Here is a 22,242-nt window from a genome sequence, read left to right as displayed (position 1 = left end):
CCCAGGAAAAGCTTATCACACAACAGGTGGTTTCTAGATCAGGTTAACTGAGGTGGAGAGACCTGCCCTGAACACAAGAGGCACCATTGCTCTGTAGGCGGAGGTCCTAGACTGAATAGAAACAGAATGAGCTGCGCACCAATAGTCATCTCTGCCTCCAAGCCGTGAGCACTACGAGAACAGCGGCTCAGAGTCCTGGCACCATGCCTTCTCCTTTGTAATGGGACCCTGAAACTGAGAGCCAAATGAGCCCTCGCTTCCTGGTGTTGAATTTCTCAAGTATTTGGTCACAGCAACAATAAATTTTAATGACCCAAAGAGTAAAATGTTCTTAACCAAGGAACATCTTTTTGCAACAAAGCAACTATGATGCTAGTGGGGTATGGCTTTTATAAATTTTGGGTTCTATTAGGAAGCCTGCATTCACCCAGGGAACTTTTCAACTTCACCCAAGTGTGCACTCGGCTAGGCTTCCATTCCTCTCCCCCCACCCCTGCTATTACGCCACTCCATTTACCAAAGAATGAGTTGCTTTGCTTTCCCTTGGAATCTCTGGCTGATTATGCTAGAACAGAGCAAAGCCACACACCCATTTTGTTGTGTTCTACAAAAGTCTTGAAATCCATGGTCTGAGAACCTCACAGAATGCATATTTCTCGGGACTATTGATGAAGGGTCCCTCTCTGCATCTATGTCCTTAGATGGAGCTGCAGGAGGGATCTCACTGGAAAGCTGTCTCCCAGCGCTGGCGCTTTGGATATGATCCATGGCCCACACACCACAGAATCATGAAAGCCCCAGAAACCTATTAAGCCAAGATAGGGACATGTTGGTAGATAGGACAGTGGTACAGAAATTACAGCATGGTGCCTTTTATTTGTTTTTTTATTAGCCTAAAGCAAGAAAAAAAAATGTAAGCAAGTGACATGCTCCAAAAGGAGTTTCCAGAGATGTGTCCTGAGGGACCTCCATCACCCTCAGGATGGTAGTAACTTTACCCAGACCCCCACATGCTAGGACCATCTGACCATCACTCCATATGCCCATGATCCTGGACACATCAGTTGCTCTCTCTCTCAGCTCACTCTCCACTGCCATCTACTCATGGGCTCACACAAGTCTTTCAGCCTGTGTTCATAAACATTAGCTTTTTCCTTCACACATAAAACTTTAAGCACAAAGTGCAAAAATCAAAAGCCTAATGTGCGAGCACCAATCTTGCCACATGTGATAATCACTCAGAACTAGCAGTCACTCAGCACAGCATACAACATCCTAGGACTTCCAAATGTCTCCCTACCCCCATCTTTCCAGCCTGGGGTGGATGGGATCCCCTTATTCAGACGAGGAGGAAGCTGGGATGAGCTTGGGTTTGGCCTGCTGGGGAGGTGAGATGTCTGGGATCTTTTCCCCGTGTTTGTACACGCTGACAGTGACGTCAATCTTCTCCCCTCCATATTTGTTCTTCACGTTGATGCTGTACTTGCCCGAGTCCTCAGCAGTCACCCCTTGAATGGTCAGGCTGACATACTTGGACTGTTCCACCTTCACGGAGAAGTGCTCGCTTAGCTCAATGTCCTTGTCGTTCTTAAACCAGACCACTTCGGGGTCAGGGTTTCCAAACACTGTGCAGGTGAGGTTCAAGGTCTTTGGAGGGAAGATGTCGGTGGAGAAAGACAGTTAGAAAAGGGGTGGGAAAAAGGAGGTGGGGCATGATCAAGACACACTGCAAACATGTATGGAATTCCCCAATAATTAATTTTAAAAAGAAAGGAAAGGCCATCTGCTCTCTGTCATGCTCATTGGCACCTCTTGATCACTTATTACATCAACAACCCTTCATCCACACAGACTCCAAAGGGACGTGGAGTAGAGGAGTCCTGTGCGATGGGAGAGGGGGAGAACGAAGGAAAACCTGTGCAAATGGTTCTACTTATTCCAAGTTCTATCCAGGGATTGCAGGCTAAATTTGGGCAATGGATTAGCTCCATTATCATGCCGCTGGACTTATTTTGAAGCTTTGTTTGTTTGTTATTCTTACCTATGTGTACTCCTGCATGTCTGTGTATGGGGATGTACGTATAAGCATAGCTGTTTGTGGAAGGCAGAATAAGTGTCAGATCCGCTGGAGCTGGAGTTAGCAGAAGCTGTGAGGCACCCAGCATGGGTGTTGGGAGCTGGACAAACCCTAAAAGAAGCTCTTGCTTTTAAGAGAGGAACCATCCTTTAGCCCCCACACTTCCTTTACATTTAGACTTAGGGTCTGTCTTTGCAGTTTTCCTGGAAAATCCAGAGCATATACTTTCTGTAGCTCCTAACTCGGATCCAGCAACTACATGCTTGCCTGGGCTCAGCCCGCTTGCAGCCTGTGACTCTTAACCCCACAATCACGTCTTCTGTGATGTCACAGTTGCTCCATCTCAGGGTCTCTCTGTACTTTCATCAGCTGCTAAAGAGGTCTATAAATTTTGCATTTGGGCCTAATAAAGTCCTTTCAAGTACCTATGTCCCTGTGACATTGAGCTAGAATCATGCAGCGGAAGTGCCAAGTAGATATCAATAACTCTACTGATGAGAGACAAATTAAAACCTCAATTATAGATTCTAAAATGACCTTGAAAATTGGAGCAGTTTTTTTTTTCATTTCTTTAATATTGAAGAAGCTTTGACTATTCACGTTCAAAGGTGGTGGCTCACAGTTTCACAGCAGATGGGAGCTGACCCACCACCTCGTTCAGAGAAGCCCCTGAACCAGGTGACATCGGACCCTGTGGACACTAAGTCCCTGTAACAAGTCCTTGAGTGACACAACATGCCCCGTCTTTGAGAACTGGCAATACTAGCTTTTGCTGTTGTCGCTGCTGCTTCTGCTGATGCTGGTACTATTATTATGTTGTTGTTGCTGCTGTTGTTATTATTGTGTTGTTGTTTTCCTCAGTGCTGAGAGTGAAGCCCAATGCCTCACACATAGTAGCCAAACCATCTAACACTGAGGTGACCCCAACTTTGATTATTAATCTATCCCGCCTCTCCGTTTGCGGACGTTATCAGTGCAGGACAGAGGGTGGCCACACAATGGGAGGTAGCTCTGTTATGGGCAGTCAGTGGGGAACCATTTCTACTCTCAGGGTCCCTGTGTCCCACCCTAAGACGAAAGCTGAGTTCTACCCTGCATCGCCACACTCATCCCAGCCCTGCCCCCAGGTGCCTGCTCTCACCTTGCCTTCCATTATTGTCACCACGTCTGGTAAGCCGCCAATCACCTTGCCACGATCTGCAATGGAAAAGAGCTGGGTTGAGGAGACGCTGTCAGGGAGGCCTACACAAAGCCTGAAGCTGATAACGGGTGATACCAAGGTGGAATGCACCCAGGAGAGGACACAGAGAGTTGTGTTCTCAGTGGGAAAAGCTACCAGGAGGGCCACAGATAAGGAACAGCTGACTCTGTGCATGTCTGGGGACAAGTGGCACCGGGGAAATGGAAATGAGAGTCGGCTGAACCAAAGGGGTTATATCAAGGACCACAAGCAGAAAGAGCTGCATCTCATACGGAAGACGGTCCTGCCATCTGGGGAACGGGATCTTTCAAGGGTGGGTGCAGGCAAGAAGGAGGAGGGGGAAGAGTAAGACATGGGCTGGAAGGAGCAGAGGCCAAAAGATTAGGGCGCAGTCATACTGGGGAAGAAGCATTTGCTGCTTCTGATCCACTAAACCAACCATGTGGAGTGTGCTTGTCCCCTGCCCAATCGCATCATCACCCAACAAGTACTCACTCTTCTCTGCAAATGCGGCCGCCCTGGAGAGAGAGAGAGAGACAGAGAGGGCTATAAGAAATGCCACTGACAAACTACACCATGCACATGAGAAGTTTGCTAGCAGTGAGAGCCGATAAAGAAGGAAAGTCTAATGATTCATAACTACACAGACATTGCCCCCATTGGTTCCAGAGCTGAACCCCAAGGACACCAAAATCTATGGATGTGCAACTCCCTGAGATGAAAAGGTGCTGTGTTCACATACAATGTATACTCACCCTCTTGGATCTAGTAACTCATCTCTAGTCACTTAAATTCCCGATGCAGTTAATGCTATGTAAGAGTTCCTAACCTGTTGTTTAGGATGACCAAAAACGTGGCTGCAGGGATGTGCTGCCTTTGAGATGGTTTTTAATCATGGTTAGATCTGAGGGTGCAGAACTTTTACCCGTTCAGAGGGATTGCGCTCTGATCATTTGGAGCTGGGAAGGATGCTAAAACCAAAAGGAAGATTAGCGTGCAAACTCTCAGGCTGGGGAGATGTATTGTTTTGTACCAAATTCACGAGACTGCATGAAAGACTTTCGGGTACTTGTGCGTATGTACTTGTGTGTGCAGGTGTGAATATACGGGTGTGGATTCGTGTACATGTGGAGGCCAAACACTGATATCAAATGCTTTCCTCAGTTGCTTTCCACCATCTTAACTATGAGACAGGATCTTTCTCCCTCTCCCTCTCCCTCTCCCTTCTCCCCTTTTTCTGCTGATTTGGCTAGACTGGCTGGTCAGAAAGCCTGGGGTGCCCCTGTCTTTGCCTACCCAGTGCTTGGGTTATAGGTGTGCCCTGCTGTACTCAGCTCCTTTAAAAAACAAAACAAAACAAACAAACAAAAAAAATGGGTTCTAAGGACCCACTTGGCCGACTATGCCATCTCTTAGGCCCTGGGCATTTTGTTAAATTGTCAATTTCTGATTTATCATACTAGTCACATAGCCACTCAAAAAAAAAAAAAAAAGGGGGGGCATCCTGAATAATTTAGTAAGAGCCAAGGACTGTCCTCGGCTTTCATATTATAAAACTCAGACACTCAACTGAAAATTTGAGGCATTCTTTAACAGTTGTTCTGGATGACATGTCACCTGGAGTATGACGATTTGTGAATCCATCATTTTAATCATTTAAAGTAATCCGGGAGTTCTGATGAGCCCAGGAAGCTGATATACAATGCACGTCTACTATAGGAAAAAACAGTTTTCCTGCTACACATTGAATTTCTTAAATTGCTATTTTCATCCCAGGAACAGAGGCATTCCCGGAATCACTAAGGCATTTATGGATGATCCTGTAAGTGGCCAGTATAAAACTGCCAGCCCCTGCCCCTCCTGTCCCCATCAGACACAGAGATAGCAAACTGCGGGTCTTACTTGAGCTGCTGGAACTCGGCAAAGGCTTCATCAAAAGCTGCAAGGAAACATTCCATATGTCATTCATGTTCCCTCATGTCTAACCCTCATCCGCTCAGATGTTCTACCAGCTCACTGACAGGATGAAAACTGACAAGCAATCGAACTAATAAACTGATTTCTCTCTAGCAGTTTCCTCTGGGTGAAAGTCCTGACATCGACATCAGGTGGACTATTTCACGCACCCTTTTCTTTCCAGTAGCCGTGTGGACTGTTCACAAGAGTGTGAGGGGCTACAAGGGAATTTCCCGTACCTTGTCCAGAGAGGTCCAGTGAGCGTTGGTGGTTGTCTTTGCCATCGAAAATCTCAAAGGTGTATTTCCCCTTGTCCTTCTCTGTGGGCTCACAGATCTGCAGCCATGCCATCTCCTCACTCCCTCCAATCCGCATGTGCTCGCTGGATGAGATCTTAGCCTCTCTAGGAAGCAACACAGGCATGCTCAGTTCAGCCTCCGACCTTATGTTCACACCTGGGAGGGCATACTGGCATGTCGGGGTGAGAAGGGGCCACTCACTTACATCTGGTTGGGAAGAGTCTATTCAGTTGCTCATGCCAATGACACAGTAGGCTTTGGGGGAGGGTTTCTGGCTATTAAGTATATTAATAACCTGGGCCTGGAACCTTCTAAAGCCAAATGATTACAACTCAAAGGACTTCAGAATACTTGACTTAGTGTGGCAGTTCCTAAGAATGTTAAGCGTGGAACTTATCGCCTGATTCAGCAATTCCGTCTTTAGTTGCATGTTCAGAAGCCGAAAGCGGAGATGTGGACACTTGGATGCCCACATTTCTAGCTACAGCATTCACAACGGGCGATGTGAACAGCCACGTAGGCCCTGACAGGTGAGTGGATAATTAAGGTGCAGTTTATCCACGTGGCGGAATACTCCTGTTACTTTAAGAAGAGGGGAACTGACACATGCTACAACATGAATGAGTTCTGAGGATCTTAGGCTACGTTTAAAAAGCCAGTCACACAAGGACGAGCATGTTTCTACAAGCTGGGGTCACCAATGCTGCCACACTCAGGAGCAGAGAGTAGAATGAAGAGGTGTACAGTGACAGCCACATTTCATTTACAAGACAGGGGCTGGAGAGATGGCTCCGAGGTTAAAAGCACTGTCTGCCCTTCCAGAGGTCCCGAGTTCAATTCCCAGCAATCACAAGGTGGCTCACAACCATCTATAATGAGATCTGGTGCCCTCTTCTGGCATTCAGGTGTACATGCAGGCAGAATATTGTATACATAACTAAATAAATAAATCTTAAAAGAGAGAGAGAGAGAGAGAGAGAGAGAGAGAGAGAGAGAGAAAGAACCATTTGACAAGACAGAGGCTCTGCAGATGGGTGGCAGAGGTGGTGACCCATAGCATATTGCACTGCACCCTTACGATAAATGAAATAATACAGGTTATGTTATATGCATGCTATACCAACTTCTAAGATGTAAGGAGGACTAAGGCCCTAATACTGTCCTCCGAGTCAGCAGAGTGACCACACTCACCCACTGTCAAGTCGCCCTGCTTGGTGTGGACACATGTCTACATTATGTACGTAGTCCGTGTGTATATATCATTTTCCAGTTACTGTAATTTAGAGGGCTGCTTGTGGGGGGAGTGCAGAGAACTGGGCTTATAGTAATAACTCTATTACCCATGCTGGCCACCGTAGTTCAGGGAGAAGAAGGAATTCCCAGGACCTCTTCACTGTGAAATAGCTCTGAGAGGTAACACCCAATGTGGGGACACAGAGTACGTCAATCCAGGATAGAGTGCTGACTAGTATAGTGAGAGCAGAGCATCAGGGATGTAGGCAGGTGGGGAGCAAGGAGACCAAAAAGGCCTCATAGAAGATCCAGCCAGGCAGGGAGACAAGGACATAATCTTAAGGCCCTGTGCATGCCTCACAGACCACAGAACACCCCTGCAGGAAGACACATAGAGACTTGGTGCCCTTTGGAAGGCAGAATCCAGAGGTCAGAGCTATAGGGTAGGCTCACAGCTTTTTACCCAGAATGCTTTGTTCAAATCCTTGTGGGTTTGTCCTAGATACTGGCTCTTTAAAATACTAGACCTCCAGTGAGCTCAGAGGAAAATCTCTGTTACTAAAGCAATGGAAGGGTCACCTCAACACTCACAACTCACCCATTCTCACCCAAAAGGAATAATGAGTCTTTATATAGACTTTCTGGTTCTACAGAAAAGAAAATTCATTCACCAAAAATATTCTGTGCAATCAGTCTTCCTGCCACCCTCCATGAACTGACTATCCAAGTGAGGATTGGGCAGTGCCTCAGAGCTTACATAGGCTATATAAGCACTCAGTGGAGAGTTAGAAAAGGGCTGCTGATGCTTCCAAAGCCAGGACTTGAGGCAGATGGTTCAGTGTGAACAGACACATTGATACCCCCACATGTCCCCAAATACCTCAGCCAGCCATTGTAGTGACTGTGTGTTGTTTGAGGCTTGTGACTTACTCCCTGGTTGTCAGAGGGAGACAGCATCCACCACGACTGGGGATCTGTAATCTGCTTCATGTGCTGTCCTCCACATCAGTGACCACATCCGGCCACCATCCCTAAATATGCAATAACTCCTTTACCCTGTTCAATCTTGATCTACCACGTGTTGCCCATGCCAGCCTTAAATCTGGAAATGTCACTTTCCCTGTCTCTATAACTCAAAGCTCTGTCACAGGTCACAGCTGCTGGCAGCCCTCCCCAGAGCGGGAGAGAATCCACCCATCACCTCCCCTCCCCATTGGAGGCCTTCATCTCAACACCTTCCCCACCCTGTCTAAAGATACTAAAGGTGAGATGCAGAAGACAGAAGGCATCTCATTCTTGCAGGTAGTTGGAGCCCACTGAGATTCAGGGGAGCCGTTAGACCAATGTGACCAGTGCAGGAGAGGTCTCCCAAGCTGAGGGAACACATATACCCTGAGGTCAAAGCGTGCTAGCTTTGTTTTTCCTGTAATGACAGCAAGAAATTCCTTGAGTGGTTGGGACTCCTTTAAGGCTGGAGTGGTCAGTCCTCTGATAGTTTAGCTTTGCCACATGGGCACAATACATTAATTTCACCCTCCAGCAAGAAAACTAGGTCTTTTTTCTGAAGAACACTTTTTGCCGCATCCCTTATGCTTGCTTCTCATTCATGTGGGATAGATTTCCAGCCTTTTGTTTAAAGTGGCACTTTCTGCATTCCTTGATATATGACTTGGCATTTTTCAAAAAGGCAAATAACAAACGTCTGTGCCTACGTCTGCATTCTGCAAAATTCTCATTGGGATCTACGGACTGAATGTCACCCGCTGAAGCAGGCTTCCCTACACCCTCTGCTGTTAGTTTAACTACAGGGCTTGTGTGGGTCCTTGTCTTCTTACTCATGTCTATCTAGTGAGAAAGAAACTAGTTGGAAGGTTGGAACTTGGACCCTACACACTGGCCCCCTTGTTGCTCTTCTCACTACCAGGGAGGATGCATTTTGAGCATTGTCCCCATCAGTAAGCACCAGTCCTAAGGAAGCTGTTGATACCTTCTGACATGTCCTTTCTTTCTCCTTTGCCCAGACCCTCTCCCACTGCCCCATAGCCCACCAGCCAAAGCTTGGCACATTTCTGAGAACAGGGTCATGGCCTGCAGTTTGCTGAAAGCACCACCAGTGCCAGGCTGCTGCAGCCACAGACACCTGCTCTCATACTCACTTGTGATACCAGCTGACTTTCATCTCCTCTGTGAAATACTTCATGAAACACTGAAGTCTGATGCCCTCTGGGGTGCAGAGAATCTTCAGTGGTGATGCAGAGATGCCTGCGGATGGCAAGATGCTATCTCAGACCTCAGAGAAGTGAAACAGGCCCATGGCCTGCTGGGAAGGTGCATCCATTCACACCATCAGCACATCCCTCCTCAGGCTGGTGCTCATTCCTGTGAGCTCATTCACAGAGGCCCCCACCTCATGCCTATGTCATGTGCTTTCATTAAATACACGCTTGCCCTGCCACAGTACTTTGAAAAGCCCTTTGTTTAAGACCAAAGAAACAAAAAAAAGGTCTTCAAAAATAATCTGCACTTGGGCCTTAGCAGTTTGGCTTGCACAGAAAAATCAAAATAGTCTTGGTGACAATGGCTGTGAAAACTTCTATATTAATCGACCCAAATCTGAAGAGCTACAAAAAGCCCACAAAGGCTGAAAACCCACAGAGGAGGGAGTGGTGAGAGTGGTCCGGAATCCCTCCATCCTCAAGACATGTGTACCTCACTCTCCTCTACCTGAAATGTCACAGAGACACCGGGGCTCTAATCACACAGAGACTTCTGTGCTTGCTCTCTGTCCCCACCTAAATCCCTGTGAAAGAGTCCCATGTCTCCTTTGTGTGATAGAGTGAGCTGGGGGTTCAGAAGCATCCTTTGAGGGCAGTCTGTTGCATTCATCCGACCTCTACAGGTGACCAGCTGTGATCAGCAGGCGGTCCTCCAGCCCGTTAGGAGATAGGTAATAAAAGCATCTCTACAGAGTGTAAAAGCAAAGCCGCTTTTCAAAGGGCTCGGCTCGCCTCACAAGCAGCATGCATACCCACAGGTTAGCACTTGACTCCCTGAAAGCCAAGTAAAACTCATTTTGAATGTAGCCCAGTCCTTTCACCAAACAAAAGCAAGAGGGCTGCCTCACGAGGCCATTTGCAAAAGCATTACAGAGAAGCATAGGGTGGTTTTCATGGGATTCCCAGGAAAGCACAGGACTCTAATTGGGGTGAAGAGGCTGTGGCTGCGTGTTCTGGTGAGTTCCCAGTCATATGCTTTCATCAAACACACTCTTGCCCTGCTGGAGTGCTCTGAAAAGCCCTTTGCTTAAGACCAAAGAAACAAAGTTTTTCAAAAATAACCCACTCCTGGCTGTTAGCAGTCTGGCAATCACTTGCCTAGGCTTGCATGCTTTGATCACATGATCAGAAAAATTTAACTTGGGTGTTACATTTATACAGCTGACGTGTCTAACCCTTTGACCTTATAACACATTGTTGTCATCTATGAAATTCACACTGGATTGCCTCACAGTGGAGTTACAGGAAAGAAAATTCCAAAATGTTTCATGCCTCCCAAGTATATGGTGATGATTTTGTGTTTGGCCACATGCATAACTGTCCTTGACTTTTTGAAGTCACCATGGCCACTGGTCACAGGTTGGGCATACTTGCAAATCTACAGAGTCTAGAGTAATCAAATTACCAGTTGCTGACATGTAAGCTGTTGTTTGTTAATTCGTAAGCAGTATTTTTGCTTTTCCGGTTTCTATAGAAAGGCAAGTGGCTCAGGGCACATCCTGTGAGGTCAGGGTATTACATATCCACAAAGGCTCTGGAGTGTTTGAGGAAAGACTAATGGCAACTTTGGACCAAAAAAAAAAAAAAAAATTCCCATGTTGAGCAAAGGCAAATTGGCAGTGGCACCTGGAGGGCCAGGCCAGCAGGGGCTTCTGAAGCTCAACTTAGGCTCCAGTACTCATACTGCAAAGCTCTGAAGGTACATCATGGAGTGGGCAGGTAACGGTCATTCTCCAGATACCCACCCAAGTCCAGGCATGGGACATATCCTGGCCTTTAATGTCTGTGAGAGGTGAGTGTCCACCCCAGGAAACAGAGATGCTTCAGCCAAGCAGACTTTAACACTCAGGGGCTTTTACTTACCACACACACGACTCATTGCCAAGATCATGTCCTCATATACTGGAATGGAGAATGGAAGTGTGTCATCATGGGGTGTGACTTTAACAGAAAGCAGCATTTTCCATGTCTAATTAAATTGACACCGGAAACTGTGATACTCATTTGAAAACTTAAACATTAAAATGGTAATATTTGTCCATAAAAGGCTTATATGTGCCATAAATCCTTCTAACCTATTTGCTTTTTAAACACGGGACAAGAACATTTTGTTCAACATCAATCCAACTGCACATTGAATTGAATAACTTCCTAAGAGTTTCAATCATCATAACTGCATTCGTAAAGGAATCAAACCTGTCTTCTGATGAGAGAGGAAAATGACATTTCATCTAAGCCCAAAGTGATAGTGTGCATTTCCCTAATGATCTTATAATGCAGACAAAGTATAATCTGTTTTTCTTACATGATATCACTAGAGAGGCAAAATGCATACAGCTCAGAGTGTGTGAGAGTGTTCTTGTATAGCACCCGCCATTCTATGGACAGAATGGAGCTCTGTCAGCTCAGAGTGTGCATGAAAATATGTCCTCCATACCCATTGTCATATGGACAGAATGGGGTCCTGCTCAGCTGATAAGAACCTAGCTAAGGGTACTCCTGAGCACTCCTCCACAGTACCCCATTTTCCATGGACAAAATGGACTTTGCTGTAAGATAAAAAGGGCACCAATTTACCTTTGCCAGCTATTTCCAGGACAGATACATCTTGACCTCTATCATCTTTCAAGGTTGCCTTGTATTCACCATGGTCCTTCTTAGACAACTATGAATAAAACACATTCTGTGTTTACGTGGAATCAACACCATGATATGAGATAGTGTAATAGGACATTTTCCTTGCAAAGTACGGGAAAGGGTGTGCAAATATGAAGACATGACTCAGTTTACAAGCGATGAACAGTGTTGTCTTGCTTCTCTAGCTGCACGCACCTTTGGTATAAGCAGCTCACAGACCGCCTTCTCCAGGTCTGGCGGTGTCTCGGTTTCATAAAGAACATCATCCTTGAGCCATTTGAAAACTGTTTCCCTCTTGGTGTTTGCAACCTGCAAAACAGAAATCCTAGTGAATCGCCATCGTGTCTCGGGAAGAAAAAAACATCTTTCAGGGTGAATCAACCCCAGACCTAAAGAAAACACCAACTTTTACCCTCAGCAGACTCAGTGTGGGGCTCATGGAAACTGTCACCTCTAATAACAGCAAACAGTTGCCACCAAGAGAACCCATGAAGTCAGTAGACGTGAAAATCTCTTGTGTAATAGGAAGCATCACTAATAAGGCTTAAGCAAAGCACTTTGATTAGTAAATGTTCTTTGGATCTGCGGATCCAACGAACTTTGAAAGTTTGGTCTTCAGGTGCCTAGACATGGGGAGGGATGACACACAGAAGGAGAGCCTCCTTGTGTGGGAATTCCTTGCCGTGAGCCTCTGGCTTTAGAAGCTAAGCTTTGCAGGGTTCTGGAGGAGCGTAGCCACATTCACCAGCACATTGCTGATAATGCTGTCTCAAGAGAACATGCTGCTTTGTGTGACAAATGTTAGATGTGGGGTAGGCATTGGATTCCAGGGGGCTGAGGACTCTGTATCCCCATCCGTACAGCCCCTACATAAGTAATGCCAGCAATGGAATGTTACAAATGCTATTGTCATGGGATTGTCCCTATGGACCAGCAATGCCATGTATTTGGAACTTCCACAGCAGCTATATGTGACATTGTGACCAGTGACACCAGGGAATAATCACATATGGGTGCTATGAGTATTTTTCCTGCTTTAGTCCCTAGAGGTGAAAGTCAGCCTGGTACAGAAAAGCCACTCACAGTGTGTAAGGGATAGATGGAGGCCATGTCCCAGCCACCCTGGAAACAGGGCCCCCAGCACAGAGCATGAGTGAACATGCATCCCAGGGTGGTAACTTCCTGGTCTTTCTGGGTCTCCCTACAGTGTCAGCCTCTGCCATTCTTCTCTGGGCTCATTCTGCTCATTAAGGCGGAAGCTGCAACTCGTGTGTGTGTGTGTGTGTGTGTGTGTGTGTGTGTGTGTGTGTGTACGTGCGCACGTGCACTCGTGTCTGTAGTCAGCCTTTCGGATGCCCATCAGTCCATTCTCTAAACAGCTTTGATCCATAGGTGTACATAGGTGGAGGGGTCTAATCAATCCTAAACCTAGAACACCCACATCATGGCCCACAGCTGCTCATTAACCAGCCTCCCTGCGGGGGACAAGAAGGAGAGAGAGGCCTGTGGTCTCTCACCTTACAGACAAGCCGGACTTCACACTCTTCTGTAACATCCCAGTGCAAATACTCAGCAAAGTGGGGGCCTGTGAGGAAGGAGTTGGGGGTTTAAAGTAAGGATTTACATGTATAGATAAATTCAGCTAATTCAGATATGCATTCACATATGGACATGCATTAGAACACATTTCTATGCTATATTTTGATATATAAACATAGTCGGCTGGGGGGAACCTACTGTGCCCTGTGAAGCTAAGACTTCTCATAGTCCTGAAGCCGACCGGCCTTAGAGCTGACTGTCCCTGAGCCTCCTGTTCCTAGTGGGAGCACATAGTCCCCATCCTTGCTGGGACTTGGGGTCTATTGCTCTTCAGATATATACAATGCCTAGCTTATCACATTCTCTTTCCTGGGCCATATATCTGACTGAACACTGAGAAGCATGGTGATAAGATCTTTAAAGTAAGAGATGTAGTAGAGATGAGTTGAAGACAAAGCAACTTTGTAAACCCTTGTCATTTCTGATCAGAGACATGTTCTTCAAAAGCATCAATCATTTCTACTTAAATCAACATGGAGTAAGCCATGTCCTAATAACACTATTTTCTCATTCAACACAAAAATATAAAGCAGGTTTGAGATTTATATAGTGATTGTCTCATATTAATCTATTTTATATGGCTAGAATTCAATTGGTGCCTTGTATGAAAGCCTGTGGAGGGGCTTAGTAGGAGGGTGTGTGAGAGGTACTGGAGGAAGGAAAGGGAGGCAGAAAATGATGTGGTTCTATTTCAATTCAAAATGTATTTTTAAAAAAAAACCTGTGGGAAAAGCAAGATCAAATAAAGAGTGGTCTGGACATTGTGGTGGGGAGGAGGGTCAGTTCATATGACTTGTTAGAGGGCTCCACTGGGAGAAGCAGGCAGAGAATTTGGCTAACCTGGGCTTCTACAGATTCTCTGTGAGGTTATTAACGTGGGACAGGCCGAGAATCATGGGAAGAAAGGTATTTGGGAAGGATTATCAACCTTCAAGGCACAGGGACTACTTAGCAATTGGTGCATAGACTGGTTAAACAGACCCTTATCAGGGGGTGATGATCCTTAGTAACAGAGAATATGAACATCAAGGGATATCCAGGGTCAGCTAAGATTAGAGGCAAGAAAGAATGAAGGCAAGCTAACCCTAGAGAACTAAAGACACAGGCATCTCCTAATTTTCATAGCTAAAATGATGTCATGATGTTTGATCATTCTAAGTTTCCAGGGTCGGCTATGAGATACAGGATCTGCTCAAGGTACATTACAAAGCCAAATCTTTACTTTGTCCTGCTGTGTGAGTGAGCCACCACTTACCTTGTTTCCGTAGGAATTCCTTCCTTTGAAATTCAGCCTCTTCTAAGACAGCCTTGAATGCTATTCAAGAAAACAAAAAGAGAGATTAAATACATCTGCCTCTGTCCAGTCAAAAAATTTTTCTTTCAATTATGTTCTGCGGGCACATGAGAATGTTCATTGTAGCATACCATCCCCAATAAGCACCAGTGAAGATTGATTCTTGGCTTTTCCATCTTGAATCTGCACAGTGTAGGTCCCTTCATTTTCAATAGTGAACCGATCCATGACCATCTCAATCATGCCTGTCGATCTGTCACATTTAATTCTGTGTGTCTAGAATGCATAAAAGATCCAAAGAATGACATGATGAAACTGTTTCTCCACATTGTAGTTACACCACATGGTGGTTGGAATGAGAAAGGACCCCAACAGGCATGTATATTTGAATGCTTAGTTACCAGAGATGGAAACTGTTTGGGAAGGATTAGGAGGTGTGGCCTTGTTGAAGGAAGTGTTTCAAAAGCCCACAGCAAATTTGTTCTCTCTCTCTCTTTTCTTCCTCCTTCCCTCTCTCCCTCTCCCTCTTTCCCCTCTTCTCCTTCTCCCCCTCCCTTCCTATCCCTCTCCTTCTCCCAATCTCGCTCCCTCTCCCAATCCCTCTCCCTCTATTCCCCTACCTTTCCCTTTCCTGCTTTCTGCCTGTTGCCTGTGGTTCAGGATGTAAAGCTCTCCGCTATTGCTCCAGTGCCATGCCTGTCTATTTTCTGCCTTGATGATCATGGACTAACACTCTAAAATTGTAAACAAGCCCCCACCAAACTAAATGCTTTTTTTTTTTTTTTGAGCTAAGTGTAATGGTGTATGCCTATAATCCCAGCACTCAAGGAGGCAGAGGCAGGCAGATCTCTATGAGTTCGAGGCCAAGTAAGTCCAGGACAGCAAAGGCTATATGGAGAAAAAAAACATAACCGAAATGCTTTCTTTTATAAGAGTTGCCTTGGTCATGGTGTCTCTTCACAGCAACAAAAGACTAACTAAGACATACCAGGTAGTACATCTGACGAAACTCAGAAAGGAAGGTTATTGACTATGCCTCTAGGTGAACCAAGAGCCAAAAATAAACCACTGTGCACTGGGAAGGGAAAATGGACAGACAATTTCCCAGTGGGTAACTATGAACTTCAGCCTCCATAACTGCAAACAGCCTCCAGGTTGTACTTGGCTAAAAGCTGTCCTACCCAGTCCCGGCTTTGATCCTCAATAAACATATAAAATATTAACTCAGTAAGAAAACCAAATATTCTTTAAAATATGTCAGTCATATGTTCTGTACTTGTATAACATCACTGAGTATTTTCAAAGGGAGTTAGAGGAGGAGACGGGTATATCAATGTGCTCGAGAAAGGCCAAAATGAAGGGGCACAAGTCCGCAGAGTAGTTTTGAGGTAGAGCCTTCTGGAACAGGTTAATGATATGAAATAAGAGAAAGTGCTGTGCCATCGTCCTGAAATGAGTCACCACCATCTCAGAGTATAAGAACAAGAACCCAGTGAGTGGCCCCTGCCCTGGTCCTTGCACATCTGTCTAGTTTCAAATGATGACATTTGAACATCAAAAGCAACTTTCAAGTTGCTCAACAAATGGTCAGTGTATGTGATAGCACCAACAGCTTACTGTCAGTTCCCAGAGCTGTAGGAACCCACTCTAACTAGATAAGAGATCTCAGGTATGAGACTCACAAACCAGAAGCTTAAAGGCACAGTAGGCTCCTCAGCTTCCTCTGCTCCTACACTGCAATGTTTGAAAAAGCTTCAGAAAATAATTAGGCATCTTGATGCAGCAAGATGAAGTTCTGTGATTTTACAAGCCCCATAAATACAGGGTTTTATGTGACTTTCACAAAACAGCATCAGTCTTCAAATGTGAAAGTCACCTGTGGGCTGCTAATTAAAGAAGTGAAATGGTGCACTCCTGCTCCAAAAGATTAGCTCTGGAGCAGAATGTTGCTATCTGTGGCAGGAAAGAAATGTTAATCAAAAGATGTTCAGCAAATAATGTGCAATTACTCCATATTCCACTTCTTTTCCTAGCGTGATCTCTGCTCAGAAAAAAATTTCTCCAATTACCTTGATCAGGCAGTGCTGTCCCACACACAGTATGCATCCACTTGGCTTTTGGCACCCCACAAAATCTACCTACACTATGCTTTTTCTAAAAGCATGTCATGGCTCCATTGGGATCCACTCCATAGTGGATCATATGATCTTAAACACCACACGACCCTGATGTTCCAAGATTTCTCTTTGATAATCTTCATTTAGCCCTGTTTTACCAATCCCATCAGACATAAAGACCAGGATGAGAGTAACGTAGGCAAGCTCAGAATCAGAGAGTGGACTGCCCACAAACGTGGATGGGCTATCATTCCAGCCCCAGCTGGCGCGCGTGGCGTCAACAAGTGAGTGGGAAATTTAGGACCAGGTGGCTAAGCTCCAAGGACTCTACGCTGGGTATTTAGAAAAGAAAAAAAAAAGAAGAAGATACACCAAAAAATGACTCACCTAACCCCACCCCTGAATAAAAGAAACCCCATAAAAAATAGGTTGTCCTATGACTGGGTTACCCAGTATGCTATAATTAGACAAGGGGAAATATATCTAAATATAGATAATGACTTCTCAAATGTTCCACAGCCAAAACTGAGGACGGTAGTAATTTTAAGATTCTTTTTATGCAATCAAAAAGATAGGAGGATGAACTGAGTGTGGTGACATGTCTTTAATCCCAGTGGAGGCAGAGGCTGGCTGATCTGTGCAAATTCAAGGCCAGCCTGGTCTCCAAAGCTAGTCCAGGGCAGCCAAGATTACACAGAGAAACCCTGTCTTGAAAAACTAACAACAAAAACAAGAAAGATAGGAAGAAGGCTCATTTGGATACGAGTTTGCCTCATAAGCATGAAGAGCTGAGTTTGGATCCCAGAACCCATGTAACAAGCTCAGCATGGTAGCACATGGCCAGAGACAACAAAATTGGGGGCAGAGACAGATGGATCTCTGGAAGCCTATAGGCCAGCTAGGCTGACCTATCTGATGAAATCTCAGGTAAATAAGAGACCCTGAAAGATGCCTGGGGGAAAGTATCCAAGGTTACTTTTTGTAATCATATCTGATTACACATGTGCCATGCATGCATATACCACTTACAAAAGAGCATGCACACATACAAATATACAAATAATAGAGCGAAGGCTGAATACTTCTATCTTAGCATAATGAGCATTTATGAGAACCCCAACCCTGTCCAGATCAAATTCAGTATACAAAGGCAACAGTCTGGGAGGACCAAGATGCTCCCTTTCCTCCTATGGTTAGAGGAAAGAGCATAAGGAATCATTTCCCAGAACAGAGCAAAATGTCAAGCCTTCAGAACCACAATCAGGAAGAAACCAATTTATCAAAACAACCCCTTTTGTCCTGAACCTTTTCCTAAACCCAAACTCCAAGTCTCTTAAATACTGTTACTCACTTGTTTTTCATTTTAACATATTTGGATTTTAAAGTCTACCTAAGTCATATCAAACCAAGACCAAATCTCTGAACACAACGAGAACCACAATCTTGAGCCATATGGTCAACCTTCTGCACCTCTGTTTCTGGAACTCAGAAAAGGTAAGAATAAATAAAAAAAAAAAAAAAAAAAAAATATTGACTCTGAGAACCTTCCAAGTAAGGCCAGATTTCTCTGAGCTTTAGCTCACTTCCAGTCCAGCAAATCCAGGCCCCTATGAGCCACAGCTCACGCCCAGGCACTCACCTCACTGTCAGAGACTTCTCTGTCATTAATAACGAACCGGAAGCTAGCGTCAGGCGAAAGACTCTCTGCCTGGAGCCAAAAGCGGACCTGGCCCTTTTCAAAGATCTCATAAGCTAATTCTGACTTCAGAGGAATTGCTACATGAGGAAGAGAAATCACAAGTCAGTGGTGAATAGATGCCCCCCAGATGGTCAGCTGCAGATTGTAAGACACCAACCCCCCAGTTTCTAAACATTTATAGAAAGTGTAACTATATATATGAAGCGATGGGATTACTTACTGGGGTTCTTTATCTCATTGCTCAGTGCCATCAGGCGCTCAAGTTCTAAAAGGAAGAAGAAGAAAACATCAGTTTTGACCTGTGCATTTGGAAGCCCGTGAACCGCATCAAGGCAAAGCGAGAGCTGAGGTTTCACATTGCCAAGGTTTATGCTGAAGGCTCGACAGTAAAGGTGAGGAGGACAGAGAAGTGGCTTTCACTTTTACCACAGTAGCAGACTGCTCCAGCCATGGTCCTCACCATGCAGCCCACTTGTTAAAAGGACATTTGTGGGTCTGGCATGGAGGTGTGAGGCTGGGCAAGGGAGGGCTCCGGAAATCTAGAATCACCTGCAGAGTGGATAAAGGGGTGGCCCCGGGGTCACCTCTCTCTAACACAGGAGGTACTTCCTGGTCTGCTCCTGGGAACATGCTGGGGCTATCGGATTTCTTTCCCCTTCCAGGATTTCCTTCTAACACAGATCAAGTGAAGTTCCCTGATTCAAGCAAGCTCTCATTGTGCCAAGGGCAAAAGAAGAATGCATGGCTCCTCAGGAAACCCTCAGCAAAGCTGGAAAAGTGTACGTTCCAAGATGTCTCTCCCTTTCCTCCCCTTCTTCCTCTCTGTCCTTCATAAAGTTAGAATTCGCTACCGGGATGGACACCTGGGAGCATTCCTGTGTGCTAAATGACGAAGTCGGACTCTTCCCAACCAAAAGCAAATTTCTGTTCCCAGTGACACCTCCCAGGAGGAATGCATGTCAACCAGGTGAACTACACCAGGACCTGTGAGGTCCTGCTTTGCTCACATAAGGCACGGTGCAAGAGTCATCCTTCACAACTGCATGGAGCTCAGCGCACAACACCCTGTGCACGCAGCAGAGGAATACAGGACCAACTCTTGTGCGTGCAGACACAGTCCTCAGACACAGACTGCAAAGCCCCTTCTGTGTGCAGCTTGAGGAGTGGCAATGCCAACCCTCTGCTGTTCTTGGATGCTTTTTTGTTCAGCTTCTCTGAGTTTGGGAAAATTAAACCAAAATTGGGCCAGAGCTGCAAACTTGTGGTGCCATCAGCGTGTCACCGATTCTTTCCCTCCTCCCAGATGTTCACCTGCCCCACCCTTCCCACAGTGTGAGGGATGAAGATGTCTCCCCAAGTTCACGGGTTGGAAACTGACTCCTCTGTGAGCTGCACTGAGAGGCAGGAGTGAGCCCACACTGCTTTTCTGGAAATTGTCCCTTATTGAGGCAGGGAGGCCTTGTAGCTATTGAGTTCTGCTTCCCCAGGTGACACTTTCCTAGACAGCATGAGGCATGGAATAGGCCCTCAGCCTGGATCTGCTAAATATCTAAAGTCGTTTTGGGACATGAGTGTTCCCCAGGTCCCCAGCCTTGTTTCTGATCAAGTATGTTTTCCCTGTGTTAGAGCTGATCTCTAGAAGTGTGACAATGCTGAGAATCACATCCATGTGTCAGGTTTGTCAAATTACCTTCCTCGTCCAAAATGAAGCTGGAGGATATACCATCGGTGTCACTTACAGACACAGAGTAGGTCCCTATGTCTACTTTATCCGGATTCTTAAAGTACAGCTTTGAGCTGAAAGGAAAACCGACAGGTGAGCGTTCATAGCTTCTGCCTGTGGAAGCCAAAAGTTCAAAGCCCCTGACGTCACAGGCGCTTACTGGTCCCCCTCGGTGTGAACCTCGAACCGCTCCTCATCTGCAATCTCCTCATAGGCCTTGCACCAGGTGAACTGGGAGGCGTCCGTCATTTCCTGGCAGTCAAACTCGAGGTAGATGTTGCCTTCCTCATCCACGCCAGCGCTGATTTCCTTTGTGCCTGGAAGGGATAGGAGGGAGGGCAGGATGCCTCAGGAGCGCGTGGCCCACTAGGTTCCTTTTTCGGGGGGGGAGGGCACAGGCCAAATGGAAGCTTCTTTTGCATTGGTTACATCATACATTTTACTTAGCGTCTACTCAAGATTGACCAGAGAGGCTAGGAGGAGCAAGTGATCCTCAGGGAGATGGCTGGAAAAGCACAGGCAGGCCAGGGTGATGCCATTTATATCATCAGACTTGTGCTGGCTTCCTCTCCAGCCCTTCAGAAAGCCCTGGACTGCCTCTCAGAGCGGCCCCTCACCCCCAGACCATGCCCTGGACAGTCCTGTTTACATGACTCCCTATCACTCACACACTCTTCCTTCTCTACATCAGTTATTTTGTGTCTGCTGGGGACTGAAGGCTGCTATTTGTCTGGTATGTGCTGACCAAAGGAGCACCAGGCCTGACATCAGACACTCAGAATACATCTCTTAGAAGCTGGGGATGGAGGAGGGGTGGGAAGACAGCTCAGTCACTAACAGCATTTGCAGGGGAGCTGGGTTTGATTCCCAGCACCCACATGGCAGCTCACAACCTACTTCTTCTGCCAAACAAGTTCTACTTAAAACATATATTGGGAACTTATGGAAAAGAAAAAAAAAAAGTTCAGTGAGGGGTAAGCAGGTAATGGAGTAATCAAAATGCATTATACAGATGTATGAAATTATCAAACAATTTTTAATTTAAAATGCAGGGTATCTATGCCTCTCTTTAAGCCTCTGCCCGTGCATACACATTCATACGCAGTGTGTGTGCTCCCCTCAGTGTCCTGCTGTGGCTTACGCTGCAGTGCTGAGCAGCTGGAAGGTGGGGCTCACCTGGCCGGGCCTCCACAAGCACAGGCTCCGACGTGTCTGAAGGCTTCCCCGGTCCGCTGGCGTTCACCGCTCGGACTCTGAATACATAGGTCTTACCTTGCTGGAGGTCACAGACCTTGAAATGACAGAAGAAACATGTGCCCGGGCAGACAGTGCCCAGTCTCACTGAAGGAATGAGCAGATTTGGGTCTGCCTACACTCATTTGTTCCTCTGAACACTGAGGTGCAGATTCAAAAGCTATTGTCTAGGTTACAACCTGGCAATGATATTTGCCACAATTTTCCAGGACTGCATACTATTTTAACGGTGCTTTCAGGCTGTGGAAATCATCCTTTAGACACACCAAAACTGAACTGGTCTCTTCTCACGTGGGTGCGTATACGGCTGGGTTCTAAGGCAATGCTTTACCCGTTTGAGGGAGACTGTTTTGCATTGTGAAACTGCTCTGCGGAGTCCTCTGCCTATGCTTCCATCAGTGTGCTTCAGTGCCGGGCACAAACGTCACCTCCCTTGAGAGAAGGGTGCACAGATGTCTGTCTAACACATCAAGAGAAGACCTCTGGGTCGGGAAAGGGGAGCACACTCTCCAGAGCATGCAGGTCCTGGACTCACAGACACTGTCACAACCGACCCACGGACTAGAAAAGTGAAAATGAACTTTTTGGAAAATGAGGATGAACTAATTTACATGTGTGTGTGAGTATGTGCTCATTATGCATGTGTGAGTACAGGTGTATATGCAAGTAAGTTCATGTGAGGGTGCATATGTGTATATACGTGTGTGAGAGTACTACTGTACATGTGTGGGGTGATGTGAATATGTATGTGTGTAGAAACGTGGGTACAGTCATGCATCTGTGTGCACATGTGTTTCTATGTACATGTATTTGAGAACAGGTGTACAAGTATGTGTGCATGTATGTAATATGGTATGTGGTACACTCGTGTGCGTAC

General features: G+C 45.9%; 1 protein-coding gene across 2 annotated transcripts in view; it reads right to left on the bottom strand.

Moving 5' to 3' along the window:
• Positions 1-868: 868 nt before the first annotated feature.
• Positions 869-22,242, bottom strand: part of Myom2 (myomesin 2) — a 64,028-nt gene continuing 42,654 nt past the window's right edge. For both annotated transcript variants that reach the window (XM_021633578.2, XM_021633579.2), the window contains exons 21-37: positions 21,288-21,402; positions 20,272-20,428; positions 20,079-20,185; positions 18,609-18,653; positions 18,329-18,465; positions 14,704-14,848; positions 14,534-14,593; positions 13,197-13,264; positions 11,875-11,988; positions 11,620-11,707; positions 10,906-10,944; positions 8,923-9,028; positions 5,474-5,637; positions 5,181-5,217; positions 3,774-3,796; positions 3,219-3,274; positions 869-1,647 (exon numbers count right to left, since the gene is read on the bottom strand). In XM_021633578.2, coding sequence (XP_021489253.1) covers positions 1,336-1,647; positions 3,219-3,274; positions 3,774-3,796; positions 5,181-5,217; positions 5,474-5,637; positions 8,923-9,028; positions 10,906-10,944; positions 11,620-11,707; positions 11,875-11,988; positions 13,197-13,264; positions 14,534-14,593; positions 14,704-14,848; positions 18,329-18,465; positions 18,609-18,653; positions 20,079-20,185; positions 20,272-20,428; positions 21,288-21,402 — 1,773 coding nt within the window. In that variant the 3' untranslated portion in view covers positions 869-1,335. The remainder of the gene's footprint in view (positions 1,648-3,218; positions 3,275-3,773; positions 3,797-5,180; positions 5,218-5,473; positions 5,638-8,922; positions 9,029-10,905; positions 10,945-11,619; positions 11,708-11,874; positions 11,989-13,196; positions 13,265-14,533; positions 14,594-14,703; positions 14,849-18,328; positions 18,466-18,608; positions 18,654-20,078; positions 20,186-20,271; positions 20,429-21,287; positions 21,403-22,242) is intronic.

This window comes from Meriones unguiculatus, chromosome 4 (assembly GCF_030254825.1).
Source record: "Meriones unguiculatus strain TT.TT164.6M chromosome 4, Bangor_MerUng_6.1, whole genome shotgun sequence".
In the NCBI taxonomy this organism is placed as follows: Eukaryota; Metazoa; Chordata; class Mammalia; order Rodentia; family Muridae; genus Meriones; species Meriones unguiculatus.
This window is presented reverse-complemented; position numbering and strand designations above follow the sequence as displayed.